At 32.4% G+C, this 25998-nt stretch overlaps 2 protein-coding genes across 6 annotated transcripts; one reads left to right on the top strand and one right to left on the bottom strand.

The window, feature by feature from the left end:
• Positions 1-910: 910 nt before the first annotated feature.
• On the bottom strand, positions 911-10792 carry LOC148626882 (pre-rRNA-processing protein TSR2 homolog). Of its 2 annotated transcripts, XM_088555122.1 has the most exons (7): positions 10700-10777; positions 6421-6548; positions 6223-6313; positions 5018-5109; positions 4251-4382; positions 2497-2614; positions 911-1624 (listed from the first exon to the last, which is right to left on the bottom strand). In XM_088555122.1, the coding sequence occupies exons 2-7, from the start codon at positions 6424-6426 to the stop codon at positions 1563-1565; spliced, it is 501 nt and encodes a 166-aa protein (XP_088411248.1). In that variant the 5' UTR covers positions 6427-6548; positions 10700-10777; the 3' UTR covers positions 911-1562. The 2 variants fall into 2 exon arrangements, with proteins under 2 accessions (XP_088411248.1, XP_088411175.1); XM_088555049.1 differs by lacking the exon at positions 6421-6548 and having other exon boundaries at positions 10700-10792.
• Positions 10656-25541, top strand: LOC148626881 (kelch repeat and BTB domain-containing protein 12-like). Of its 4 annotated transcripts, none has more exons than XM_088554506.1 (10): positions 10656-10681; positions 12254-12383; positions 14512-14695; positions 14961-15077; positions 16989-17150; positions 18470-18640; positions 20237-20342; positions 22074-22702; positions 22986-23147; positions 25237-25541. In XM_088554506.1, the coding sequence occupies exons 1-10, from the start codon at positions 10671-10673 to the stop codon at positions 25374-25376; spliced, it is 1812 nt and encodes a 603-aa protein (XP_088410632.1). In that variant the 5' UTR covers positions 10656-10670; the 3' UTR covers positions 25377-25541. The 4 variants fall into 4 exon arrangements, with proteins under 4 accessions (XP_088410632.1, XP_088410570.1, XP_088410810.1 ...); XM_088554444.1 differs by lacking the exon at positions 10656-10681 and adding an exon at positions 10784-10914; XM_088554595.1 differs by lacking the exon at positions 10656-10681 and adding an exon at positions 10832-10914 and having other exon boundaries at positions 12240-12383.
• The last annotated feature ends 457 nt before the right edge of the window (positions 25542-25998 follow it).

Below are 25998 nucleotides of genomic sequence, written 5' to 3'. Positions count from 1 at the left end.
AACCGTTAGGTTTATCCAAATTCTTTCAATAGCTGAAACGATCCATATTATTAGGTCTATTATTATTATAATAAAAGTCTTCAGACTCCTTGTAAGAGTTATTGCCCTTGAAAGGGGAAAAATGACTTTTTTAAATAGTTTTCAGTTAATACAGGCATCAACATTTCCGCTAGTCCGATCGCCCGAGGCAACTAAAACTGGCTGGGGACTACTGAAATTTTGGGTAGAAATAGTCCGCGGGACTAGTAAATATTCAGTATTGAAAATAACTTTTAATTGTGTCTCATTGTCATGTGAATTGTATTATTGTAGCCGTCAGACAGAAATGAACTTCAACTTCTGGAACGTGTTTATTTCACCTATGGTTAAAAAATAGAATGTTTACATTATTGATTTTTGTGTGACTGTTTTAGGAATCATGATTGGTCGGTTTGGTTGTTAGTTATGATCAGTACGATGTTGACAGCAACGCGGTATAACGTAACTTTTATGAACAATTTTCGTGCTTTTAAGGGTAATGTCCTCATAATGCATCCAATGTCTTGCCGTGTTGACTTATTTATGTCTTCTTGATTTTTAGGGGACTACTAAATATGTTCAGGGACTACTAAAAATTGTGTATCTACTAGTCCTTGGACTACTGCAAGAAAAAAACAGGTGTCAATCCCTGTTAATATCTTGAAAACTATGATAGATTAAAAGAAACTTTCAATTGTTGAAAAGATCTTGTGATAGTCCTACCAAAGACTTCTTTAGTCAAAATTGTTGGGAAACTTTTTGTTGAATTTACTGCCTTTGAAAGGCAAAATTCAAGAAGATGAGCAATTTAGGTTGCTGGGAGCCTCTTGTTTCTTTATCAGCTTCTGAAATACTTCTAACACTGGAGATCAATACAATATGAACAATAAAATACAACAGAAGCAGATTTATTTGGTACATAAAGAATGCCATAAGTAACAGATCAAAAGAAAACTGGCAATATCACATTGCATATCACACAGACTTGAGTTTCTGTTAATACAGTTATCATTCTATAACACAACAAGGACAAACTTGTGTGAAAGAAGCATAGGGTTTACATTTTCTAGGATATAATATCAAGGGCAATCATGGTTAAAACGAAATCAGAAATGAGGAAATTCAAGGGACAAAAACCTAGCCATGACTACACACAGAAACCAAAAGCAACAAAAAGACTTCACCAAAATTTGAGTGCATGAGCCAGGACCACCCCAGTAAGGTAAGTATTTGCTGTTATTCTATAAGTTAATACAACTTCTAATTTCATTTCTACTAAGGCATCCTATTTTTTTGGGGGAAATTGACAATTGGCATAAGACATTTATATGTTGAATACCGGTCTTATGACAAATACAGTTAGTGGTATAAAAATATAGGTATAGACATGCATTTTATATAATGCACTTGCGTTCAGATGTGTGTGAATCTCCATATTGTTGAAAAAATTATGTATAAAAGAGGCATTATTAATATAACTTTAAAGCAAAATTAAAGATTTTACAGTTTATAAATAAAACAATATACAGATAAAATGTGGATAATTATTTTTTCTTTCCCCGCCGTATAACTGTCCAACCGTCGTCTTCCATTTCTTGATCATTACCTAGAAATTTATATAAATTGATTAAAGTAATATGAAGAGAGTTTTAGATAACAAAATGTTAGGTGTTTTTTTTTTACTCTGTTCTTTACCTTTATATAGAAACAAAACCTGTGTTCCTACAAAAACTGCATTTAAATTTTGTTCACATTGAAATTGAGGGCTAAATAACTTCTGGGAAATTCACTAAGACTATTGTCAAGGGTTACCAGAGTATACATTTGTTGAATGGTCATGAGAGGAACAGTAAATTTATTACCCTGAGGTACCTACTGTTACCTGAGGCATCGCCAAAGGTAATAGTTGGTATCAAGGGTAATCAGTTGGTGGTGCCTAATTTTTGCAGTTTCTGTTAAGTGAACTTATTCAGAGCTATTAATTTTTATGGTTTCAAAATATGATTAGGAGTATCAATTTCATGGGTACTTTTTTTCACAGTTTTCTGTCCATCGCAAAAATAATTGTAACAGATTATACCAAGGATGGCTCAATTATATTTGATGATGTACAGACTGTGCAAAAGGTTCTTCTGAATTAATCCATTTAGAATGTGTGTAAGAGGTCACTGCATACCATTATGTATGTTTTGAATTACTATTGACAATACATTAACAAATATTGAGTGTTAATATTAAAGCAGTGACTTGGAATACATTTTGACCATGGCCATTTTTAATAAATTATTTCATTGGGCCATCCTTAAACATTCTTTGGTAAACATTTGTATTTAATGAAACATTTTTAGCTAAATGTAAAAAAAATGGTACATGTAAGTGACCCCATTAATACTGATCTAAAACAGTAAAAAAAAACATGTCTGAATCTTCACTTCAAAAGATAATTTCAAGTTGTAAAACAAGATTTACTTAGTTTACCTGTAATACTACTTTCAGTATGTGAAGACTGCGAACTACTTTGTTGTGGTGTATTATTATGTTGTAGAGGGTGTGATGTGTTGTTCTGTGTTGGTCTTGTGTCCATGTCATCATCATCCTACAAACATCATTTCAACAGTCAGTTTGAAACTTATAAGATTTAAATTCAAGACCCGTAATTTCAGTAAAAATCATCAGAGTGGAACAAAGGTTAACTTTGACCTGTAACTTATCATGGTGAACTTATATACCAAAAAAATCGTGTCAATATCTGCAAGTGTTTAGAAAAAAAGTCTGGAAAACTGTTATTTCTGTGAATTTAGCTAAGTTCAAGGCCCGTAATTTTAATAAAAAATAATTGGAGCAGAACAAAAATTTAACTTGACCTGTAACTTATACCAAAAATCATGTCAATATCTGCAAGCATTAAGAAAAAAAGTCAGGAAAACTGTTATTCCTGTGAATTTGTAAAATGAAATTCGTACAAATATCACAAAAAGTAGTAGAATGTTCATGCTTGGTTTAAAAATAGGACACCACAAGGACTTCCCATTGGGCATATCATCATTTAAAAAATAGCTGCCATTTCAAGATGGGTGCCGGTCAAAAATATAAAAAAAAACTGATTTAAAATGCTCCTGTGACAATGGGAAGCTGGAGGAACATCCTGTTACGCTGTGTGGAACAATTATATCTAGTTCAATTTTTTTGTTTCTATTACCAGTAATAATAATACCTATAAGACTATGGGTATGTCCAAAATTGATCCATCTTGTTTCATTTATGCACAATATGTTTTTGAATGAATTCAAAAACAGAGGTCATTGCATATAATATGCATTACTGTTTGGGAAGCACTGTTTAAAAGAATAATAATTAACTGCAATTTTCACGGAAAATTCATTAAAGATAAGTTTTATTTCTTGTAAACAATATGATACTAGTAAACTAAAAACTACAATATGTTGATTGATAGATAATTAAATTTTGACATTTCATATTACTTTGAGAATGTTGATAAATAACATGGGTTTATCATCTTCTCTCTGATTCATACGTAAACTTGTACTAAAATAAAATCAAAGATTGAAGTCTCCAAAGTGGCTAATCGTCAAATATTCTATGCCATTAATTTTGGCTTGCTTTCAACATTGGGTGACTTCCACTAAAATATTGGTTCCCTTGATATGATTACTCTTTTGTAACCTGATGACCCAAATGTTTCTCAATCAAAACAACTTGTTACAAGGAAGTGTTGGTAATGTTTTTGTACCCGAAATTTCTCTCAAAATTATAGCGACTTCGGGTTGCTTATGATATTGACCTGGGAACCAGATTAGGAACCAGATCAAACAACTGGCAATGGTTATATATATTGGGGCACTGATAATATATATGACCTATATAGTCAATTGTAATGAGCCCCTGTGTCTGAATCAGAAACTGGGTAATGTTCAATGTTAACCGATCATTTCATCTTTTAATATAAACTTCCTGTTCTCATACAAGCATAAAGCACACATAGAACACATGTGTATGATATTTATGAGGTACAGTTTGATCTCACATGAAGCTAGAACTATAAAGCTATGACAGTAAACATAGCACTGATCAGCAGCTTAATGTGGAGTAGTAATGTATAATTATGCAAATCATGTGCAAATGCAAAGTACTGAAATTACGAGTGCAAGAAGTCACTAACAATATTAGTGACTTAAAAAAGGTATATACACTGTAAATGTATTATTACATACTGATTCTTCATCACTGGCTGCTTTGGTACACTGATTAATTGAAGATTTAGGGAGACGTTGTAATCGTTCTTGGACTTCTGCCTCTTTTCCGTCACTACACAGTCTATATACACCACAAATCATTGCTGATATCTAAACAAACATAGGCTAATGATTATATAAACAGTTGAGCCATTCAGTACTGACTTAACATAAATGGCATACTTCATATTACCAATAAGTAATCTTGAAATTACATGAAAATTACTTAGAAACAGGAAACATTATACAAAAGTCAAACTTTTTTAAAAGGCTTCTCATTCTTTCATTCTTGAAGCAATAGGACATGGTCCTGATTGATGTTTTCTTTGCCAAAAGTAATGAAGATTGATGGAACCAATAGACTTACCAGATTTATTGTTTATTTCAAGCCTATTTTCATACTTCAGTCAATTGGCTTTCATTATAAAATTTATGAAATATAAAAAAATAGGGCATTTTTGTAACATTAAATGATACCTGCAACGAAATGGTAAAGAAAAGGGGGATGGCAAAATGATCAAAATGGCTTTACTCAAAAAACTCCATCTTGGATTAAGGGAAAATTGAACTTCAACTGTGCATTTTTAAAAAAAAAAATCATTGATCTGTTCTTGAGTTATCATCTATAAAATGTCAGGGAATGAAGAATGAACACATGCAACTTTTCAGAGGGTATCGCACAATAGGCAGAATATAAGAAGCACAAAAAGAGGTAACAAAAGTTTTGATGGAAAGGCAGAATATACCTGAGAAAGACTGCCATCATCTGCTATTGTATCAAACTCTGCATTCAGTATATCTGCCAAGAAACCTTCGACTTCATAAGGATCTAAGTTCTCTGTAAAAAAAAAAATCAACTTTGTTCACTTCAACTTTCTTTGATTACTTTTTTTGTATCAACTCGTTCACTAGTTATCAGAAATTATCAAAGACCAAGAAGAAACTAAATGATGGATATAACAGTATTTTGAAACTAACATGATATGGTATGTTACACAGTACAGGAGAATTATCAACAGATTCTTCTTACTAAATCAAATGATGTGTATGGTAATTAGCTGTACAAAAATAGCCTAATTAATGAAAAATAATCACTCAGAACAGTTAACAGTGAATAATTGAGGAATATATATAAATTATTGTTTTTGAATTATTTCAAATCATTGTTAATGTAAGGTATCCCTTATAAAGCATTATAACACTGCACGAATAACATTTTATGATACTTTTAATACAGAGATTCAATTTTGGTAAACAAAGGTACATCACGAAAACATTCACTTTTATTATTAGTTGTTCCCCTCCCCCTTATAACATATCTGACACTCTGATATGACTTGCTTCAAAGGTCTTTAGACTATATCTTGCTGTAAAGTGCTAACTAACAAAACACCAAACTCATGGACAGATGGGGGTCTTACATTATAGGCATTTAGACATTGTAGATAAGTTTTATCCAATTTTACTGAACTCACAGTAGAACTTTGGTCCACAATGCAGCTCTTAGGCTATGTCTTTTCATAAACATGACAAAAGCAGTCCATTTTTATAATTGCAAATAATTCACAGAGACTCCCTTTTCCATTTTTTTACCATATCAATAAAACTTATGTATCATATGTATAAAGGCCAGTTTACACATTCAAAATTTGTTATCAAATTTTTTTTTCAAAAGTACCAGCATTTGATGAAAACTTTGTCAATGATGTCTGTTTACACGATCAAAGTTTAGTAATAGAAATCTGTCAAATGGACAGGAAAGAAATTAAGCTTTTATTGTCACTCCAAAAACTCATTTTGATTGGTCAAATTCCATCAAAGTCTGTCAAAGCTTTTGATACAGGTTTATGGGGTAAAAAAAACTTCATCAAAGAAAATTTGGACAAAGATTTTGATGGAAAACTTTGATCGTGTAAACCGGCCTTAATGTCCAACAATATATGTAACTTACTATTTTCTGAAAACCACTGGTCTACAGCATATGTCATCCATTCTGCTTTCTCTCGACTATCATGACCACCAAACCCGTGCTCTACTGCTAACTTTAATACAAATGTAATAATGACACATATGTGAATATTGATACATACATTTTTTGAAATATAATTGTTATAATTTTCTACTATCAGTACTGTTCTATAGATTTTACCTTCATTTTCCATCAACATGTAAAGCTTAGTTGCATCATTCTTATTTCCATTCACAGGAAAATCTTGTCTCACTTCATTGAATGGTTACTGATTGGTGGTGAAAATGCTCATCATTAATTTTTGTCAGCTAGAAGTAGAGCTGGGAGGTAAAACATGACACTAATAGTGGAATTTTAATAAATGTGATATGAGGGTCCTACTGACAAGTGCCCATGAAGGAAATAGTGCCCAGGTAGAAAACTTCTGACTGACCCCTTTCTTATATTTTTAGTAACAGCGGCTATTTTTATCGATGGACCAAAAACCCCCACATCAGATCAATGCAGAATACCCTAAGGAACATTCATACCAAGTTTGGTTCTGATTGGTCTGGTGGTTTCAGAGGAGAAGATTATTGAAACAAATAACATTAAAAATAGAGAAAAACAAGAGGCTCCCAGGAGCCTGAATCACTCACCTTGTTGAATTTTGCCTTTCAAAGGCAATAAATTTAACAAGAAGTTGTCCAACAATTTTGACTCAAGAAGTCTTTGGTAGGACTTATCATAAGATCTTATCAACAACTGAAAGTTTCTTTTAATCTATCATAGTTTTCAAGATATTGACTGAAAATTGTTAAAAAAAACAAGTCATTTTTCCCCTTTCGAGGTCAACAACTCTTACAAGGAGTCATCTGACAACTTTTATCCCTTGTAGTCCTAATAATATGGACCATTTCAGCTATTGAAAGAATTTGGCTAAACCTAACGGTTTTGGAGATATATGCGAAAAAAACAAGTCATTTTTCCCTTTTCAAGGTCAATAACTCTTACAAGGAGTCATCTGACAACTTTTATCCCTTGTAGTCCTAATAATGTGGATCATTTAAGCTATTGAAAGAATTTGGCTAAACCTAACGGTTTTGGATATATATGCAAAAAACAACTGTCTGACCCCTATGTTCTATATTTAGTAATGGCTGCCATGTTTTTTGACGGATCAAAAATCCCCAGATCAGTTCTATGCAGGATACACAAAGGAACATTTGTAACAAGTTTGGTTTCAATTGATCAAATATTGTAAGAGGAGAAGATTTTTGAAAAAATAACATTAAAAATAGCAAAAATCGTTGAAAAAAGGCAATATCTCCAACATGACTCAACAGTTTAAAACCCAAAATTTTACCAGAGATAGATCTAATCATGCTGAACACTTTTATCTATGTCAGAATTTAGCTAAACCTAACGGTATTGGAGATATATGCAAAAATCTGCTGTCTGACCCCTATGTTCTATTTTTAGTAACGGCAGCCATGTTTTATGATGAATCAAAAATCCCCACATCAGTTCTATGCAGGATACCCAAAGGAACATTCATACCAAGTTCTGTTCTAATTAAGTAGTATCAGAGGGAAGAGTTTTGTATAATTGTTAACAATGATGACGGTCGGCGACGACATACAATGACCTTCGACCAGGTGAGCTAAAAACATTGAAAAAGGGCAATAACTCCACCAAGGCTTAACAGATTAAAATGAAAATTTAGCAAGAGATAGATCTCATCATGCTGAACATTTTACAATATGTCAGAATATGGCTTAACTTAAGGGTTTAGAAGATATGTGTGAAAAACTTCTGTCTAACCTCTTTGTTCTTGTTGGTTCCGACTGGTCAAGTAATGCCAGAGGAAAATATTTTTGAAAAATAATAACATTAGAAATAGCAAAAAATGTTGAAAAAGGACAATAACTCCAACATGGCTTTGGTCTCACTAACCACTTCTAATGTTTTCATTACTTTACATGTTAAAAAAGTAATTTTCAAAGTTTCACTGTGAATTCCCAGGACAAATGACATCTTTAAGTTGCATACCGTTGCCAAGCTTGGAAAATAAGGCTTCCAAAATCATTATGCTAATGTACAATGATTGTAGATATTCTTCACAAAATTTACTTGAATAAATAATACTGAAAATCCACATTTTCACCTGTTCTGCTAAATGACAGTATGGAGGCAAATTACTCATTTAAACAATATTCATACACTTTTGTAGTTAATTACATATATGATTTTAAAGTACACATTCTCAGCTTTATTTTGACTACTTTTAATCATAATACACACAAATAATGCTCTTACAATGCATATGACTAGGTTCGGTGTGTTTTTAGTACTACATAGGGGGTGGCCATTTGACCCGGAAGTGGTTAGTGAGACCTTTACAGATTAAAACGAAAATTTCCCTACAGATAGATCATGTCATGTTAAACACTTTTACCCAGCAAAAATTTGGCTAAACTTAAGGGATTTGGAGATGTATGTGAAAAACTACTGTCTGACCCCTATGTTCTTTTTTTATTTTCGGTTGTCACGTTTTTCGACAGACCATAAATCCCCACAACAGTTCTATGCAGAATACCCCAAGGAACACTCATACAAAGTTTGGTTCCAATTGGTCAAGTAGTGTCAAAGGAAAAGATTTTTGAAAAATTGTTAACGACGGATCCCAAGTGATAGTAATAGCTGACATGGCCTTTTGCAAGGTGAGCTAAAAATGTATAAGTAACAAAACAGAAAATTTCCTGTTATTGAGAATGAAGTGTTTTGAAAAATAAACTTATAATTAACTGATGCCTGTAAGCCCTGAGTATTCTAAGATCTACATGTATGTAAAATGTCAACTACATCAGGGAGTGTATATTAGAGGGAGAAGTCACTTGAAATAATCTACATGTATATATAACACTGCCGTTGCTATTTGGCTGTTTATTAGCCAATTTTCTCAAATTTCTCTGTTGAAAATAGGGTAACTTTGCTAAATGTGTTAAAAAAAAAACACTGGATGGCTTTTGATGAGTGATGTCCCAAATTAAAGATTGGACAATGGCAACATATATTTTTTATTTATTTAAAATAAGAGGAATATAAATATTTCTATTTCAAAATTAGGTCTTTTCAGACAAATAAGTAAAAATTTAAAGGTTTTTTTTAAAGGCTCATAAAGTATGATTTGTCATTGAATGTTTGTAAAAACTAATGCATTTATTAAAATTAAATTGATATCAAGTGAAAGAGAAAAATCTGCTAAATGGCAATGGCTATTTTTAATAAGTGTGCGTTGAATAACAATAAAATGATGACTAGATGAATGTACCTGTCTTGAGAAAGAGATATCTCAATTTTCATTTACCTAAACTATACCCCAGTAATCTGTTAATCATTGTGTCTTTCTGTTTGTTTAACCACATGAATTCACTACCAATTAAAAGATTAAAGAAACTACATTAACATATAATTTTAATTACATGATAATGAGTTTGAAATACTAAATCAACGGTTAGAAGTTGACCAATTTCATTAATTTTCCCTGTGACAATTATTTACTGATAAATAATTCCTATCTAATTAGCATATGCCTTTTTTATGACTTGTTGTTCACCCTTTATGACCCCAGTGATGACAGTTTTTACAACAGTGTAAATTCCATGTGCAGTACATATCGTAAACAACATGTCTACTATTGCATCGTCAAAAGATAGAGCTGTTTAGAGGCTGAAAACAGTATTATCTGCTTTATTCCATTCAATTTCAGCATTGTATATATAAAAAACAAAAATTTAAAATAAAGTACAGTTATCAGTAGCCTGTAAAAACTTTGAATATTAAAATTGACAACCATGTTACGTTGTTGGTTGTATTCTGCCATTTGCAATGTTAATTTTGGGTATCGAATTCGCTGAATGAGAGCATTCAAGAATAAAAAAAAACTATTAATATATTACTGTTAGTAAGTGATTGGAATTACATGTTTAAGGATTAAACACTTGGTATTTTTTTACCATTTACTCATAAACCCGAAATAAAAGTCCTGACTTTTATTCATTTTGTGAGTGAATAGTCCGATATTACATATCGATAAATTCTGGAAAAACAGTGTTAATCCCATAACAATAAGTAATCATTGATTTTTACAAGTAAATTTTGACATTTTTATTATATTTTAGTGTTTTTTATCATTTGAAAACACAGCCTTGCTCAGTATTTCACTATACTTTGTCATTATCATATTTGTCAATTTTATAACTTATATAACTAAAATCCGGAATAATATTTTCCCCGAGTGTGCATTATGTCAAATGTAAATCTTATAGGCTTAAAGTTTAACCAGTATAAAGACCAGGGAGGCAGAGTTATTTTTACATTATTATACTCTTATATAATATAGACTTTGTTAGGAGTGACCACGTCACCACCAGTCCCTGACTACATTTATGTATAATTGGTAAACTATAAACTCTACTTTTAAAACTGTCCAGCTGTCAAGTATTCGAGAGACAGCTAACTGGAATAACGTGGGCTCGGTTATTGAAGCTGCCATGTTTTCTTTCGGAAATCTCTGGACTTTTGTTTATAAAGGATAGAATCGCGTTGTTAGAAGTGTTTCGCCCCCCTTCGCATAAACACCCTACCAGAAAAATGTAAACAAACTTTATAAACTATGACTGGGAAGAAAAGGTTTGATATCGATATGGTCTATAATAGATATGTACATGATTTTGTTATTATAAACAAAGGTCCCTAATAAGATTTTTTTTGGAAAATTCTAAACAAGAATTCTTTCTATAAACGTACTTCCCTCTATACTATACATGTCAGCTGAAAGAAATCCCTCTGCTCTGAGCCTCTCAGAATCCATAGATTGATGAAGAGCCCCGTTGTTGTCATGGTTGTTTCCAGATATCCAGTATGTGCTCTCTTTAACAACATTAAGCTTCGGATTTTTTAACAATGTGTTAGTAATGGCAGTAAATACTTGGGTAGAAATATCTCTCTGAACTTAAACAAATAGGCTTCTATAACACTCTTCTTCTTCTTTAGGTATGCAGTATTCAATCAGATCTTTGATTATTGCATACTGATTAATACTGTATCATTTAAAAGTTGTTTGTAGTATAAATCAATTCAATTTCTGTTACCTTGGCTCTTATTTTGGACCAATATGTACAAGAGATTTGCAGTTACATGTAACTAAAGTCTCATATTAACATGCGACAGGGAGGAGATCTCGTAGTTACCTAATCAAAAGTAACAACTTGACTTTCAATGATCATAATTGAAAAAAGTATAGCAAATATTGGAAAAACACCTTAAGACACCCATTCTACAATATCTTAGCTTCATGTTCATACCACATTTTTCTTTCTTGCAAAATAAACAAAAAAGAAGGGGTAAAGTACTATACATAGGGACAGATCCAGAATTTAAGGTGTGTGGTGTAAATAGAATTTAAGGCAAGGTGAAGCAACTTGTTTCAAGGCAAAATCATATTTTGGAGTGGAACTTGTGAAAAATAAAGATTTTAATGCAAATTAAAAAAAAAAAAATCTCAATTTTAGGAGGGTGTACACAGGTCCCCCATATACCTACATTAATAAGAGTAATCAAGAGAACCAAGATTCTAGTGGAAATCAAAAGAACGTAGTCCAGGGACAAAGACCCCATATGGAAAACAGACATACACAACAAAGAACATTAAATAACCAAAATAATACATACAAAGGAGTAAAATTAAATGAGCAACTAGGACTCCACTAAAAACTGGGACCAGGTGCACACTTCTAAAAGAGACAAGATAGACTGTCACTGAACAAATCTTTCAACAAATGATTTGTAATTATTAGTTAAAAAATCTAAATGTATGATAAAAATAATTGAAAAATCTTTAATACAAGGACAATATCCTCCAATATATAGTTTTTTTTTCAGGTTTACATATTACATCCTTTTTATTAAGGTTATTATAAATATAAGTTTCTTTCTTCTTATTTTTATATTGTTAGTTTTAATTATGTAGTAAAGAAAACCTGGTTGTAAAACCTACTGATACTGGTGTCAAGATAACCAACAAGATTGCTGGTAACTTTGTTTTGGATGGATTTCAGAGGTTATGGAGGGATGAAATACTCTGTGATATTAAACTGGTGGTATGTTAAAAACTGTATACTGCCATTATAAGTAATAATAAGTGTATCAGAAGTGTATACCCTTAAAATTCTTTAAAATATAAATACAGTGAAGCCTGAGAGTCTAAACTGTAGAATTTGTTTGATTTAGCCAGGTTTAGAATAGGTTTAAACTAATATGAAGGGACAACTTAAAGTGTCTGGTGTAGACAGGTTTTGGGTACAAATAGGGTTCAGTTTAGACAGGGTTCATTGTAGTAAATTAATCAACTATTACAAGTTAATATAGACATATATGGTATGGTAGCACAATGTTTTTTCCACAAAGGGATGCCACATTGTTGATGCAATTCCTTGGAAACTGCTCTAGAGATTTTGATTAAATAATATATGATTGTTAGTCAACATACATTTGCATCTAGTTGATCATATTGCACCGCAATTTAGATTCAAAAGATTTTACAGGAGTTATGGGACATAGTTGAATTTGTACATGCTACTCTATAGGAACACTTTGTTGACACAACTCCATGGAGACTGCTTTACCCGTTTTGTTCAAACTTTGCAGGATCGGTATTCACAATATGTAGTTGATCTTATTGCACCACTATTTTGATTCTACAAATTTAACAGGAGTTATGGGACTTTTGCCCTCCAACTTTTTTGAGGCTGTAAGGCACATACTTCTATATGTAGCATTCTTGTACCATAGAATCCATGCCGGACCATACTGTGACATGAAGGTTTTGATTGATTATTTGGGGTTATAATTCTTCAATCTTCAACTTAAAAAGAAATAAGTGTAAAAAAGAACCAAAAGTAAACATTTCAATTTTTATAACTGGTATAACTTTAAGTATGTATATGAATTATGAAATTGTACCACAAGGTTCCAAAATCAGACTAGAAGTGGTCTTTTGGGAGTAATTACTGTATCCATGAAGATATCTGAAGCCATAAAGCCAAACCACTTTCCTGGTTTTTTCTGGCAATAACTTGAGTGTGAGTGTAATCTCTATTTAACCATACTGTTAGGTTCAATACCACTAAGAGAATGAATTGATGGATTAAAAGGGTTATGGCTGTTATTTTTAGAAATAAAGCACAAATGAGGGTATGAATTAAGCATTTTCTTTATGGTGTATCCATCAGCACCATGAAAACTGATTTATTCAACGGGTCATAGTTTTTCTTCCCTCATTTGTCTATCCCGGACTTGACTTTTTATGAGCAACTCGGTGGGTGTTTCTAGAAAAGCAGAGGACGCTTACCCTACCGGTGCACCTGGTCCATGCTCCCAGTTTTTAGTGGAGTTTGAGTTGCTCATTTACTTTTGTTACTTTGTATGTATGATTTTAGTTACTTTATGTTCTTTGTTGTGTATGTCTGTTTTCCATGTCTGGTCTTTGTCCCTGGATTACATTCTTTTGATTACCGCTATAACCTTGGTTCCCATGATTACTCTTTAACGTTGTTTAAATTACTTGTGACTCTTATAGCTCACTGGAAATTTTAGTTATTTTTACTATGCTTTTATTGTAGTATAATTATATAATCTACTTTATATATGATGTTTTTTTATTAGATGAAACACATGTTTAAGTTATTTATATAGGCCACACCCACAGTGAAGCAGAAAACTTATATTGATCACTGTATATAGGCCACACCCACAGTGAAGCAGAAAACTTATATTGATCACTGTATATAGGCCACACCCACAGTGAAGCAGAAAACTTATATTGATCACTGTATATTGTCTATTTTTCTATGTGACACATTGAATGTAGTTATACAAATTGAATGTTTCATTTTGGAAGTTTCATTGGCATGTAAAAGCATTGTTTGGTTGCACATTTTGGACATAAAGCAGTAGTGTGTGGTACTGTCAAAGCTTGTACACACTGATGAAACATAACAAAGTATGAAACATTAAATTCTTTTCAAACATTTAATCATAATACAAATTTTGAAAGAGCTGTATCAAGTTTTAATATCATCTTTGTCCTAACTGTTTAGGTTTGACATTTGCAGTCCTATCAAGTCGTGCCCTGTGAAGCATTGTATTACTTTGTAATATATGAACTTAAAAAGTCTAGAAAAAAGACCATATTGCACCTTATTGATTTATAAATATTTTTGTTTTCAGTGTAACAGTGTTGAGATATTGGCTCACAAGGCAATACTTGTAATGTTTAGTGACTACTTTAAGGCTATGTTCACTATAGGATTGACAGAATCATCACAAACCATGCCATGTGTACAGCTGGATGAATCAACGCCTGAGGCACTCACATCACTGTTACAGTACATGTATACTGGATCTCTGTCAGGTAGGTTTAAAAACATAAGAGACATTTTCATTTGAAAATATTGAATATCAACAAAATTGAATTTCAGAATACAAACTTTGTGAACTCTTGGAATATACCTGCAATATGAAGTTTCTCCTATAAAGTAATGTACATGTATGGTGACAGAGAAGTGACTACAATATTTGTGTAAGTAGACATTCCAAGTTGATGCCTACCTGTTTATTTTAATCATTATACATATGATGTACTGGTAATTTATAACTTAATTACGTTGTGTTTTCAGTGAACAAAAACACAGTGCAAGATTTGATAGTGTTGACAGATCTTTTACAAATGAGAGATATCAAGGACCATTGCTGTCAGTTCATGGAAGTAAATCTGGATTCTTCCAACTGTCTAGGTATCTATTACCTTGTAGACATTATAAACATATTCATGTACAGAACTTACCAAACACAAACATGAAAAGTAATAAGATATATAATAAGGAATTATGTCTCCCCCCACCACTTTGGTGGGGAGACATGTTTTTTGGCTTGTCTGTCAGTCCATCTATTTGTCTGTCTGTCACAAAGTTTGTCAGCTTATCTCCTCTGAAACTACTGAACTAAATTTTACAAAACTTGGTATGTAGCAAGAACTATATATGTAGTTGTGCATATTACCAGGAAATTGTGATCCCCAAATTTTTGTAGGAGTTATGCCCATTTGAACTCACAACTTTGCCAAAAATCCTTATAAGTTACCTTGTCCATGCAACTCCTCTGAAACTACTGAACCGAATTTTAAGAAACGTAGTATGTAGCAAGAACATCATATGTAGTTTTGCATATTATCAGGAAACTGTTACCCCAATTTTTGTAGGAGTTATGCCCCTTAGAATTAGAAATTTGCCAAAAATCCTCATAAATTACCTTGTCAGCACAACTCCTCTGAAGCTATTGAACTAAATTTTACGAGATGTGGCATGTACATATTACCAGGAAGTTATGGGAGTTATGCCCTTTTGAACTTAGAAATTTGTGTGCCATTTTAACTTAGAAATTTGTCAAAAATCCCCATAATTACCTTGTCAGTTCAAATTCTCTGGAATTACTGAACAGGTTAGCACAATTTCTTTGCAGCCTCTCAACAGAATTTTATGAAGCTGTTTTGTGGACGGGATGGATACTGCAAGTGGATCCAGTTTGCGGACAAGGGGAGACATGTGTTTTTGCAGACAAAGACAAATTTTGATTTGAATTGTTTCTATCTAGTTAACTCTTTCTTATTGGCCTGGAAATCATGAAAGTATTTATAGAGGTCTAAAACTTCTAGAACTTCAATTTTCTGTTGAATGTGGTTACCTTATTTTTGCTTTGAAAAATTTCAGAAGTAACAAAGTAAAGTTTTACCTACTCATAAATGGATAAACAGTTAGACCTTTATTGATTTTAGTCAGTATATGATATTTTGCTTAACTATCCATTTATAGATGCAGTGTTCATGGGATTTTTATATACATGGTACCATTGATTTGTAGGTGCAGTGTATATAGGATTTTGACATACATGGTTCCATTGATTTGTAGGTGCAGTGTATATGGGATTTTATCATACATGATTCCATTGATTTGTAGATGCAGTGTATATTGGATTTTGACATACATGGTACCATTGATTTGTAGGTGCAGTTTATATGGGATTTTGACAAACATTGTACCATTTGTTTGTAGATACATGCAGTGTTTGATACATGCAGAGTTTATGGGATTTTTATATACATGGTACCATTGATTTGTAGGTGCAGTTTATATGGGATTTTGAAATACATGGTTCCATTGATTTGAAGGTGCAGTGTATATGGGATTTTTACATACATGGTTCTATTGATTTGAAGGTGCAGTGTATATGGGATTTTGACATAAATGGTTCCATTAATTTGAAGGTGCAGTGTATATGGGATTTTGACATACATGGTTCCATGGATTTGCAGATGCAGTTTATATGGGATTTTACAAAGATGGTACCATTTATTTGTAGGTGCAGTTTATATGGGATTTTGACAAACATGGTACCATTTGTTTGTAGATACATGCAGTGTTTATGGGATTTTTGTATACATGGTACCATTGATTTGTAGGTGCAGTTTATATGGGATTTTGACATAAATGGTACCATTGATTTGCAGATGCAATGTATATGAGATCTTGACATACATGGTTCCATTGATTTGTAGGTGCAGTATATATGATTTTGACATACATGGTTCCATTGATTTGTAGATGCAGTGTTTATGTGATTTTGACTAACATGGTACCATTGATTTGTAGGTATATGGGACTTCGCTGAGACATATGGTTGTACTTCATTACTAGTCAAGGCTATAGCATTGATCAAGAGAAGATTTAGTATAATAGTTAAAACAGAAGAATTCCTGGATATATCTGAGTCCAGGCTCAAGGTCATTCTACACTTTGAAGACTTGTGTTTAGGTGTAGTAAACACTCAATTCTATCATATTTAGCATGTATAGATCACATTCACTAGTTTTATGATGCTAGTACCAAAGCGGCATAACAAATATTTTTAATTTCACAGCATGGGCCTAAACAATAAAAAGCTTTTTGTTATTTCCCTGCTATTTAAGTATATGGTAATGCTGCTGTCAGTTAATATATTTGTCCATCCAAAACACCATTGAAATCATTATAGACTTCAGACGTAACAACTTCAATGGATTTTTAGCAAACTTTGTACATTTTTGTAGTTTTGATTTATCAAATTAAGTTCCTTATTAAGGGAGATAGGTCAAAGTTCAATGTTCCATGGTGATTTGTGAATAGAGGGAAAACCACTATCCATTGGCAAAGTTTATGTGACTATTATTTTCTACTGCTTGTAAAAAGCTTTATTATCTAATGATCTCTGATGTGGCTTCTAATGATTAAAAACAAATTTTGCTTATCATTTGGCAGCGAATCGATTAGACTTTTGAAATCAGGAAGGGTTGTAATTTTAAAGATTGTAATATTTCTTTGAATGAAGCATGAATCTTTAACAACTGGTAAATTGAATAACCAGAACTATATTTAGTACATTATAGCAAATATAATTTTTGCTGCATGCTAATTTTGGTGTATTTTTGTGCAAAATATTTACGCTGGGCCTCAGTACTCAGTGCACTAATAAGTATCAACTAAAATTTGAAATGCCAAAGTTTTCACCTTTTCATTTACACTTGTCAAAATAACCGGCCATATGATATATATATATATACCATGAAAATAAATACCCACAAAAAAAGGACTGTACAATTATGTTCTTTATTACATATATTTTTCTATAGTTTTAATTTAAATGATGTATTTCTGACAAATCCATATTTTTTTATATTGCACACTTGGCAGTTTAATTGTAAGTGATACTGTATTGCTGACTTCAATGTGTTAATATTCACTGTAAAATTGTTTTCTGTGACAAAATTATCAGAATCAGAGTCAATATTCATTGGCCAAACATCAAATGTAAGTATTTGCCTACATTTTATCACTTACATGTATTAAAAAACTTCTAAAACAAATACTTTAAATGTATACCAATATATTTGTTTTAAAAGTTTAAATGAAGAGTAATGTAATAAAAGTATTATGGCAGCTCAGAGCATGCAATATCATGTTTTATTGAACACTTAAAAGGGATATTGGCCTCAGCATGATATTGAAATGCACTGAACTGCCATAATTGTATAGTCTTATATCTGAAGTAAACATTAGATATACTCGTAATTGCAGTGTCTATTGTCTAACTACAGGGATTGAAGGAGAAGATGAAGTTTATAAAGGTGTCCTCAGATGGTATGAACACAATGCTTCAAACAGACAACAATTTATAAAAGATGTGCTATCCCTTGTAAAGCTAAATCATGTGTCGGATTCTGTCGTGGATGATTTGAGAAAAATGACTGTCATGGTGGAGAATCAAGGTATATATGTTAGGCCAAATCAATACTTTGTGAGCTGACCTTGACCATGAGTGAGCTTATGCTATTACTTTGCATCCTTGTTCGTATCTTGCACAACTACATGAATTTTAATCAAACTTGGAAGAAATAATATAAAGAGCTTCTTTTAAACCATTCATTTTCAGCTTTGTTTAATAAAACAAGTTTACTGTCAGAGTCTACCTATGTTTCAGATTTATTAATTTCATTAATTAATTCAACTTATGCCTTTGTTCTGAAACTTGATCAAGTTGTTCACCCCATTGCCATTTACAAATAATTGAGGTTTTGTGTTGTTTGTATCTTTTGGCCCATATCTTTGCTAATACTTATTCAGTGATAACCTATCGTAGCAGGATTGATAAAAAGGAGGGCTGCTACACAGGCAAATTTTTTTCGCATGATTTTCACATTAATGTCACATAACTATCACTTGAATTGAGAAAATAAACTTTGTGACTGTGTTCACATGAAATTCGGGTGAAACAAGCCTTCACGTGAAATTCATGTGAATTGTTCACATGAAATTTGTGTTAAGTGAATTTCATGTGAAAATCATGTTTAAGTTTAGAAATGAAAAATCATTTGAGCCTCTGATGTTGGAGTGGTGCAAAATACTATGCAATTATTCATTTTAGGCCATATTTACATGTAAGTGTATGATACAACCATATAGGTATCTGATCCAGACTATTTATGTATGGTATAACTACCCAGATGGTCTAAATGCATTACTCGTCTAGTAACTTAATTAGGAATGTTTGAATTGAAAATTCATATGTCATACTAGAAAACTAAAATGTACACTCTTTCAGGAATTCCATGTGTATGTTTGCAATTACAACAAAACTTTACATGGAAAAATTAGTTTTTCAATGTGATAGTTATTTGCCATGACATAGGCTATACATAGCTATCTTGTTAGTTATTTGCCATGACATAGGCTATACATACCTATCTTGTTAGTTATTTGCCATGACATAGGCTATACGTAGCTATCTTGTTAGTTATTTGCCATGACATAGGCTATTCGTATCTTGTTAGTTATTTGCCATGACATAGGCTGTACATACCTATCTTGTTAGTTATTTGCCATGACATAGGCTATACGTAGCTATCTTGTTAGTTATTTGCCATGACATAGGCTATACGTAGCTATCTTGTTAGTTATTTGCCATGACATAGGCTATACGTATCTTGTTAGTTATTTGCCATGACATAGGCTATACGTATCTTGTTAGTTATTTGCCATGACATAGGCTATACGTAGCTATCTTGTTAGTTATTTGCCATGACATAGGCTATACGTAGCTATCTTGTTCGTTACTTGCCATGACATAGGCTATACGTAGCTATCTTGTTCGTTACTTGCCATGACATAGGCTATACGTAGCTATCTTGTTCGTTATTTGCCATGACATAGGCTATACGTAGCTATCTTGTTCGTTACTTGCCATGACATAGGCTATACGTAGCTATCTTGTTCATTATTTGCCATGACATAGGCTATACATAGCTATCTTGTTAGTTACTTGAAACTGTTGTTATCCTTTAATAGGTTGCTTTTTTGCTTTGTAGAACTTATTGATTGGATAATGAGTGAAAGAATGACCTCTAACTGTCCTCCAAGGCATCCCATACAGTGTATATATGCTGTAGGAGGTTATCTACAGTCTAGAACAGGGTGAGGTTTTTGTAAGCAAGTCTAAACATTAAAGGTTGATTAAAGTTGACATGATTTAAGATGAACAAGTATAGTGTAGAGTAGATGTAAAGATATTTATAGGTCTAATTAATAAGATCCAAAAAGTCCATGTGAGACAGACGAGAATTGTCAAGGATGTTAAGAATTCTCATCATCAAACAGCTTCTAAACAAAAACAGATTATTTGGTCACAATGAAGGAGACCACTTCATAAATCTTGTACTCATTCTAGTCCCCCAAAGAGGAAACAGTCCAACAATTAAGATCCAGTCCTACCTTACATGTCAAACAACATTTGAAACTTAAAAAAGGGTAACAACAAAATTACCAAACACTAGTCTGTTTCATAATCAAGTCAAGTCCAAAATAAATCTGGCAGAATAGATATTACACCACAGGAGCAACTGGTACCACAATGGTCCTGACTTGGTAGAGGCACTTAAAATGAAATGGTGGGTTAAATCTAGGTTTTACAGCATGCTTAACCTCCCTCTTCCATTGCAGTGTGACTATACCAGTGGTGATTGAAAAGCATTTGCATGCTATTGTCATAATCCCTAAATCAGTGCTCACATCAGCACAAAGAACGATTTCCAAAAAACAATCATTACTTATTGTTTTAGAAGAAACTGAGTATTTTTCAACCAAGGACTGATATCTAAAAAAAGAATTTGATAAGAAATCTTTTAAGATGCATTTCCACATACCCCTGATTCAGGAGTCAGTTACGCAGGTATTTATGGCATTCAAGGAAATCAGAGTAGTTAGTATTTGCTCTTAGTAGAGTAGCGAATCAATTGTGAAATATAAACACCACATGCAGGAGATGAAGGGATATTGCTGCACAGGTAAGGACATTAAAATTAAAGTCGTCTCTTTTATCATAAATCTTAGTGCTGAGATGACCACTGTTGTCAAATTCGAAATTTAGGTACAAAAAAGATGCAGAACAGGCTGTTTTTTTAGTCTCCTTTATCTTGAGCTCTGGTGGGTATATTGACAGTAACCATTTACCAAAAGAAGGGTTGTTGATGGAAAATACATCATCAATATATCTGTATGTAAAGTTAAAGGATTTAGCATCTTTTAAATTTTTATTCTTTACGAGGTTCTGAAGAAATTCTGTCTCATATGAATATAAAAACAAATCAGCTAGGAGAGGAGCACTGTTAGTGTCCAATGGAATGCCAACTTGTTGTTGAAAAATAGCTCCTCCAAACGTGACAAATATGTTTCTATGAGGAAATCAAGCATATAGCAAACCTGTTTTTCTGTGTAGCACACTTTGCCCTTCAGCAGTGTTTTAGAAAAATATGTGGATTTGTAACCAAGAAAAACTTTTTGAAACAGCAGAAGATTTGCGAATAAGTCCTTTCAAACAAGATTTCAATTTATCATGTGGTATTGTAGTGTAAGAGTTGAGAAGTCAAAAGTTTGGAGAGAACTAACTTCTGCAAAGCTGCCTGATTTTAGGTTTTGAAGTAAATCTTTTTTCAGTATCCACATCTGATTAATGCCACTACGAGAGTAGGTGGTATTGCAATAAGCTTGCCGTCCATCCTTCACTGCGAACAACATCTTTAAGATATAGGATACAACTTTATATAGGTTAAATACTAATCTTTTGGAGTGTGCTAAGAACATTTGTTCTAAAATGCATTTATTGCTGATAAGAACACAAATTAAAGACCACTTAAATTTTATTGACAGGCCTATGTGTCCAAGACTGAGAGCTGTAGAGAGATATGACTTCAAGGAGAACAAGTGGGACAATAATGTAGAGAACTTACCTATCTTAGCCTCAGGGGTACAAGTCTTTAACATCCACGGCAAGTTATTCTGTACATCTTTTGAAATGAGTCATGATCAGACATTTACAGGACTTTCTGATAGTGTTTCATCATCTCCTGGTTTCTTTGAATATGACAATCTGCTAAACACTTGGAAGGATGTCAGTGATCAGTTTTGTGTTGGAGCTACCAGAGTCATACATGAATGTTTACAGAATAGTGGATCAATATGTGTATGCTCAAGGACTAATCAGATTTATACTGTCTCTGTAGTTGATGTGCATGTTGTAAGTAGTAGTGTAGAAGATGGTGATGTGACCTTTGGTAACCCTGTACGATTAGCAGACTTAATGCAGGCTAATTTATATTCTAACCATACTGCAGTAATGTTCCAAGATCATCTGTATGTTTTAGGTGGTGATGAGAGAATATCAGCCTCAGAAATATTTCCTACAGCCTCAGTATATATGTATGATGATGTAAATGAAAGATGGATATCAAAGTGCAGTATGCAAGAACCTAGAGCCAGATTTTGTTCAGCAGTAGTTGGTAATATTCCTAAAAGTGTTTAATTATGTGTTTTCTTATGCAAGCAATTGTATAACGTGTAACATAAATTAAGTTTTTAAGGATTTTTTATTTTAAACCAAGTTAATTATTTTACTTGAATATTTAAGGCCAAAATTATTTCATCATGTGAGAAATTTTTATTCTGTGTAATTTTTTAACAAATGTCATAGTGTGAGTATACAGATAATCTTTTCAGCTTTTTATATACAAGCACTTATTGGCCATGATTGATGAAATAAATGCTATATAAAATGTAATTCAGGGGATTACATTTATGCTATTGGAGGATTTAACACACGGCGACTGCGATCAGTAGAAAGATACAACCCAGCAACAAACACATGGAGATATGTAGAGAGTATGAACAAAGAAAGATCCCATTTCCAGTGTGTTGTCTATCAGAACAAAATATATGTAATGGGTGGTAAGATATATTACTTTATTTAAGGCATTTATTCAATGGTGTATGTAGACATTTTCTAGTCCTTGTGGCAATGATGATTTGTCTTATGATAAATATGAAAATTGAACAGAAAATCAAATCCCACCTAACAGTGTTTAATAAACCCAAGAGCTATCCATATGTTCGCAGTTTCATAATGTTTCACTTTTTTTTCTCAAATCTGTTCACAGTTGAAATATACAATGTAACTCAATTTTAAGACTTGGTGAAAATCTGGATAACAAAACATAACCAGACCACCATATTAGGTTTAGAATGTTTTTACTATACTTATTATTGTAGTGTAATAACATTTTAATATGCTCTGGGCGCAAAGTGGCTGCAACATATTATTTTACTCTTGTCCGTCATTCTGAAGCAAACTATATTTCTAAACATGTTCAGACATTGAACTGGTTTTTTGTGAGCCTACATTTACAGATCAAGTTCGTGTTTCTCCCACTTGGCTGATTTTTCACGTAATAACAGCCCTTGAACTTATAAAATTTTATAACAATTTCATCTTTCTGAATGGATTTTTTCCAACACACTTTCTGAATTTTTTGTGCCATGAGGGAGCAACCATTTGATTTTTAGGGGGGGGGGGGGGCTAGGATAAAGTTTTTGGATATTTTTTTTGGTGTTACAACTATTCTGCATTTGTACTTTTGATTCCAACCTGTCCTGGATTTTTGTCATGATATTTGCATGTATAAATATGTACAAAAATACATATCCAGATTTTTATCAATAGATGCATCCTGCCTTTTTAAGTCGCAATAGTGTTAGCAACATCTTACTCTCGTAATTTCTGTATTTAATAATCGCATATGATTTGCATTAATATGTAGTTATACACCACATAATCCAGCAGATCTTCGCATTATTCACTGACACAGCATTATAGTTCTATCTTCATATGAGATATAAATGTACCTCTTAAATATCATACACATGTGCTTTATGTGTGTTTCTTGCTTGAATGAGAACGGGAAGTCACAAGACTTTATAGGTTATATGCATTAGCACGCTCCAATATTTATGAATATTCATTGCTAGCTGCTTAATATGGTTCATAAACTGGTTACCTGTCAGTATCATAAGTGACCCAAAGATCGCTATAACATACCTTTTTAAAAACATATACACATGTCTATGCATGTTTTTTGCTTGTATTAGAACGGGAAGTTAACATTAAAAGATAAAATGATCTGTTAGCATTGAATTTATGTAATATTACCCAGTTTCCGATTCAAACACAGGCATTTGTTACAATTGATTATATAAAGGTCATATATATTATCAGTACACCAATATCTATATATAGCCATTTTGGTCATAACGGCTACGAAAGAGTATACAATAATCTCAAGGGAACCAAGATTTTTGCGGAAGTCCTCAGACTTTTAGAGCATATTGCATTTGCACCGTTTCGGATGTTTAAAGTATGCCAAAATCAGCGACAGGGAATATCTGACGATTAGCGACTTTTGAAGACTTCAGTCTTTGATTTTTTACCTGAATGGTCTCCTGGATTTTTTTTTATCAAATTTAATCCTAGCCACCCACCCCCTGGTCAATAAAAATCAAATGGTCACACCCTTATGGCCCATGGACTTAAATGAAATAGTGCATATTTCAGTTATCATGACTTTTTTCTAAATGCCTTGAGGTATTGAATACACTTTTGATAGGCTGATGTCAGTTTAATGAGTGGCTGACCAATTTAACATTGATATTTAATGTTCATCCATTTTTAACCAGGTTTTGGAAATTAAAGAATGCCTTATTTCAATTGCATTTCTACATTTGACTTGACTAAGGATGGGGACATTCATCAATATGTCTTCTATAAAATGAATAAGTGAATTTTATTGAGTCGTCATAAAATTTATAGATATGCAAAGGTTAGATTTGATTATGCATCTAATTTTATCCAGTTGTATAAAATTTAGTTAAATAAAAAATTCTAAGCATTAGGTTTGTAATAGTAACCTCAACGTTAACTTGTATTTTGATTGATATGTTTGGTTTTCTACTTCCTACATACATTAACCCTTCTATCTTCCAGGTAAATCATACTCTAGATTTGAAGGAGGAGCACGGAAAGTCCTAAACAGTTGTGAAGTTTATGATCCTGATAATGACTTGTGGACATTCACAGCTCCAATGAAAAAGGCCAGGTGTCTGTTTGGTGCTGAATTGTTTTAAATATTTTGATTTTAGTCTACTACCAAGAAAAACTAGACAATTGAATAATGAATGACAATAAAAAGATTACTGGCATTTCAAAGGTGGTATCCAGGGTAAAGCTGAGCTTTTTATAGTTTTTCTCATTGTTATATATTACTAACAACAATCCTGACAATTATATAAGTAGTTGACTTATTAATACACATAAAAGAACAATGTTCCAATGTCCCCCGCGAAAAAAAAAAAAAAAACAAATGAGGAAAACTTTAAATTTACTGAAATTTTCTAAGTCCAAGGACCATAACTTCCATAAATTTTTTTAACCATAACCAAAGTCGAACTTAATCTGTATTTTCTCATAGTAAGACTACATACAAAATATAAAATCAATTGGCAAAAGCATTACAAAAAAAAGTGTGGAAAACTGTAAACTCAATGAAATTTTCTAAGTCCTAGGGCCATAACTTCCGTAAAAATCATTCAACTGTAACCAAAGTCGAACTTAATCTGTAACTTTTCATAACAAGACTACATACAAAATATAAAATCAGTTGGTAATAGCATTACAAAAAAGTGCAGAAAACTGTAAATTAACTGAAATTTTCTAAGTCCAAGGGCCATAACTTCCGTAAAAATCATT

Source organism: Perna viridis, chromosome 1 (genome assembly GCF_037379345.1).
Source record: "Perna viridis isolate PV_CMFRI_1.1 ecotype Kerala chromosome 1, ASM3737934v1, whole genome shotgun sequence".
Lineage (NCBI taxonomy): Eukaryota > Metazoa > Mollusca > Bivalvia > Mytilida > Mytilidae > Perna > Perna viridis.
The sequence above is the reverse complement of the archived record's forward strand: the minus strand, read 5'-3'. Positions and strand labels throughout refer to the sequence as shown.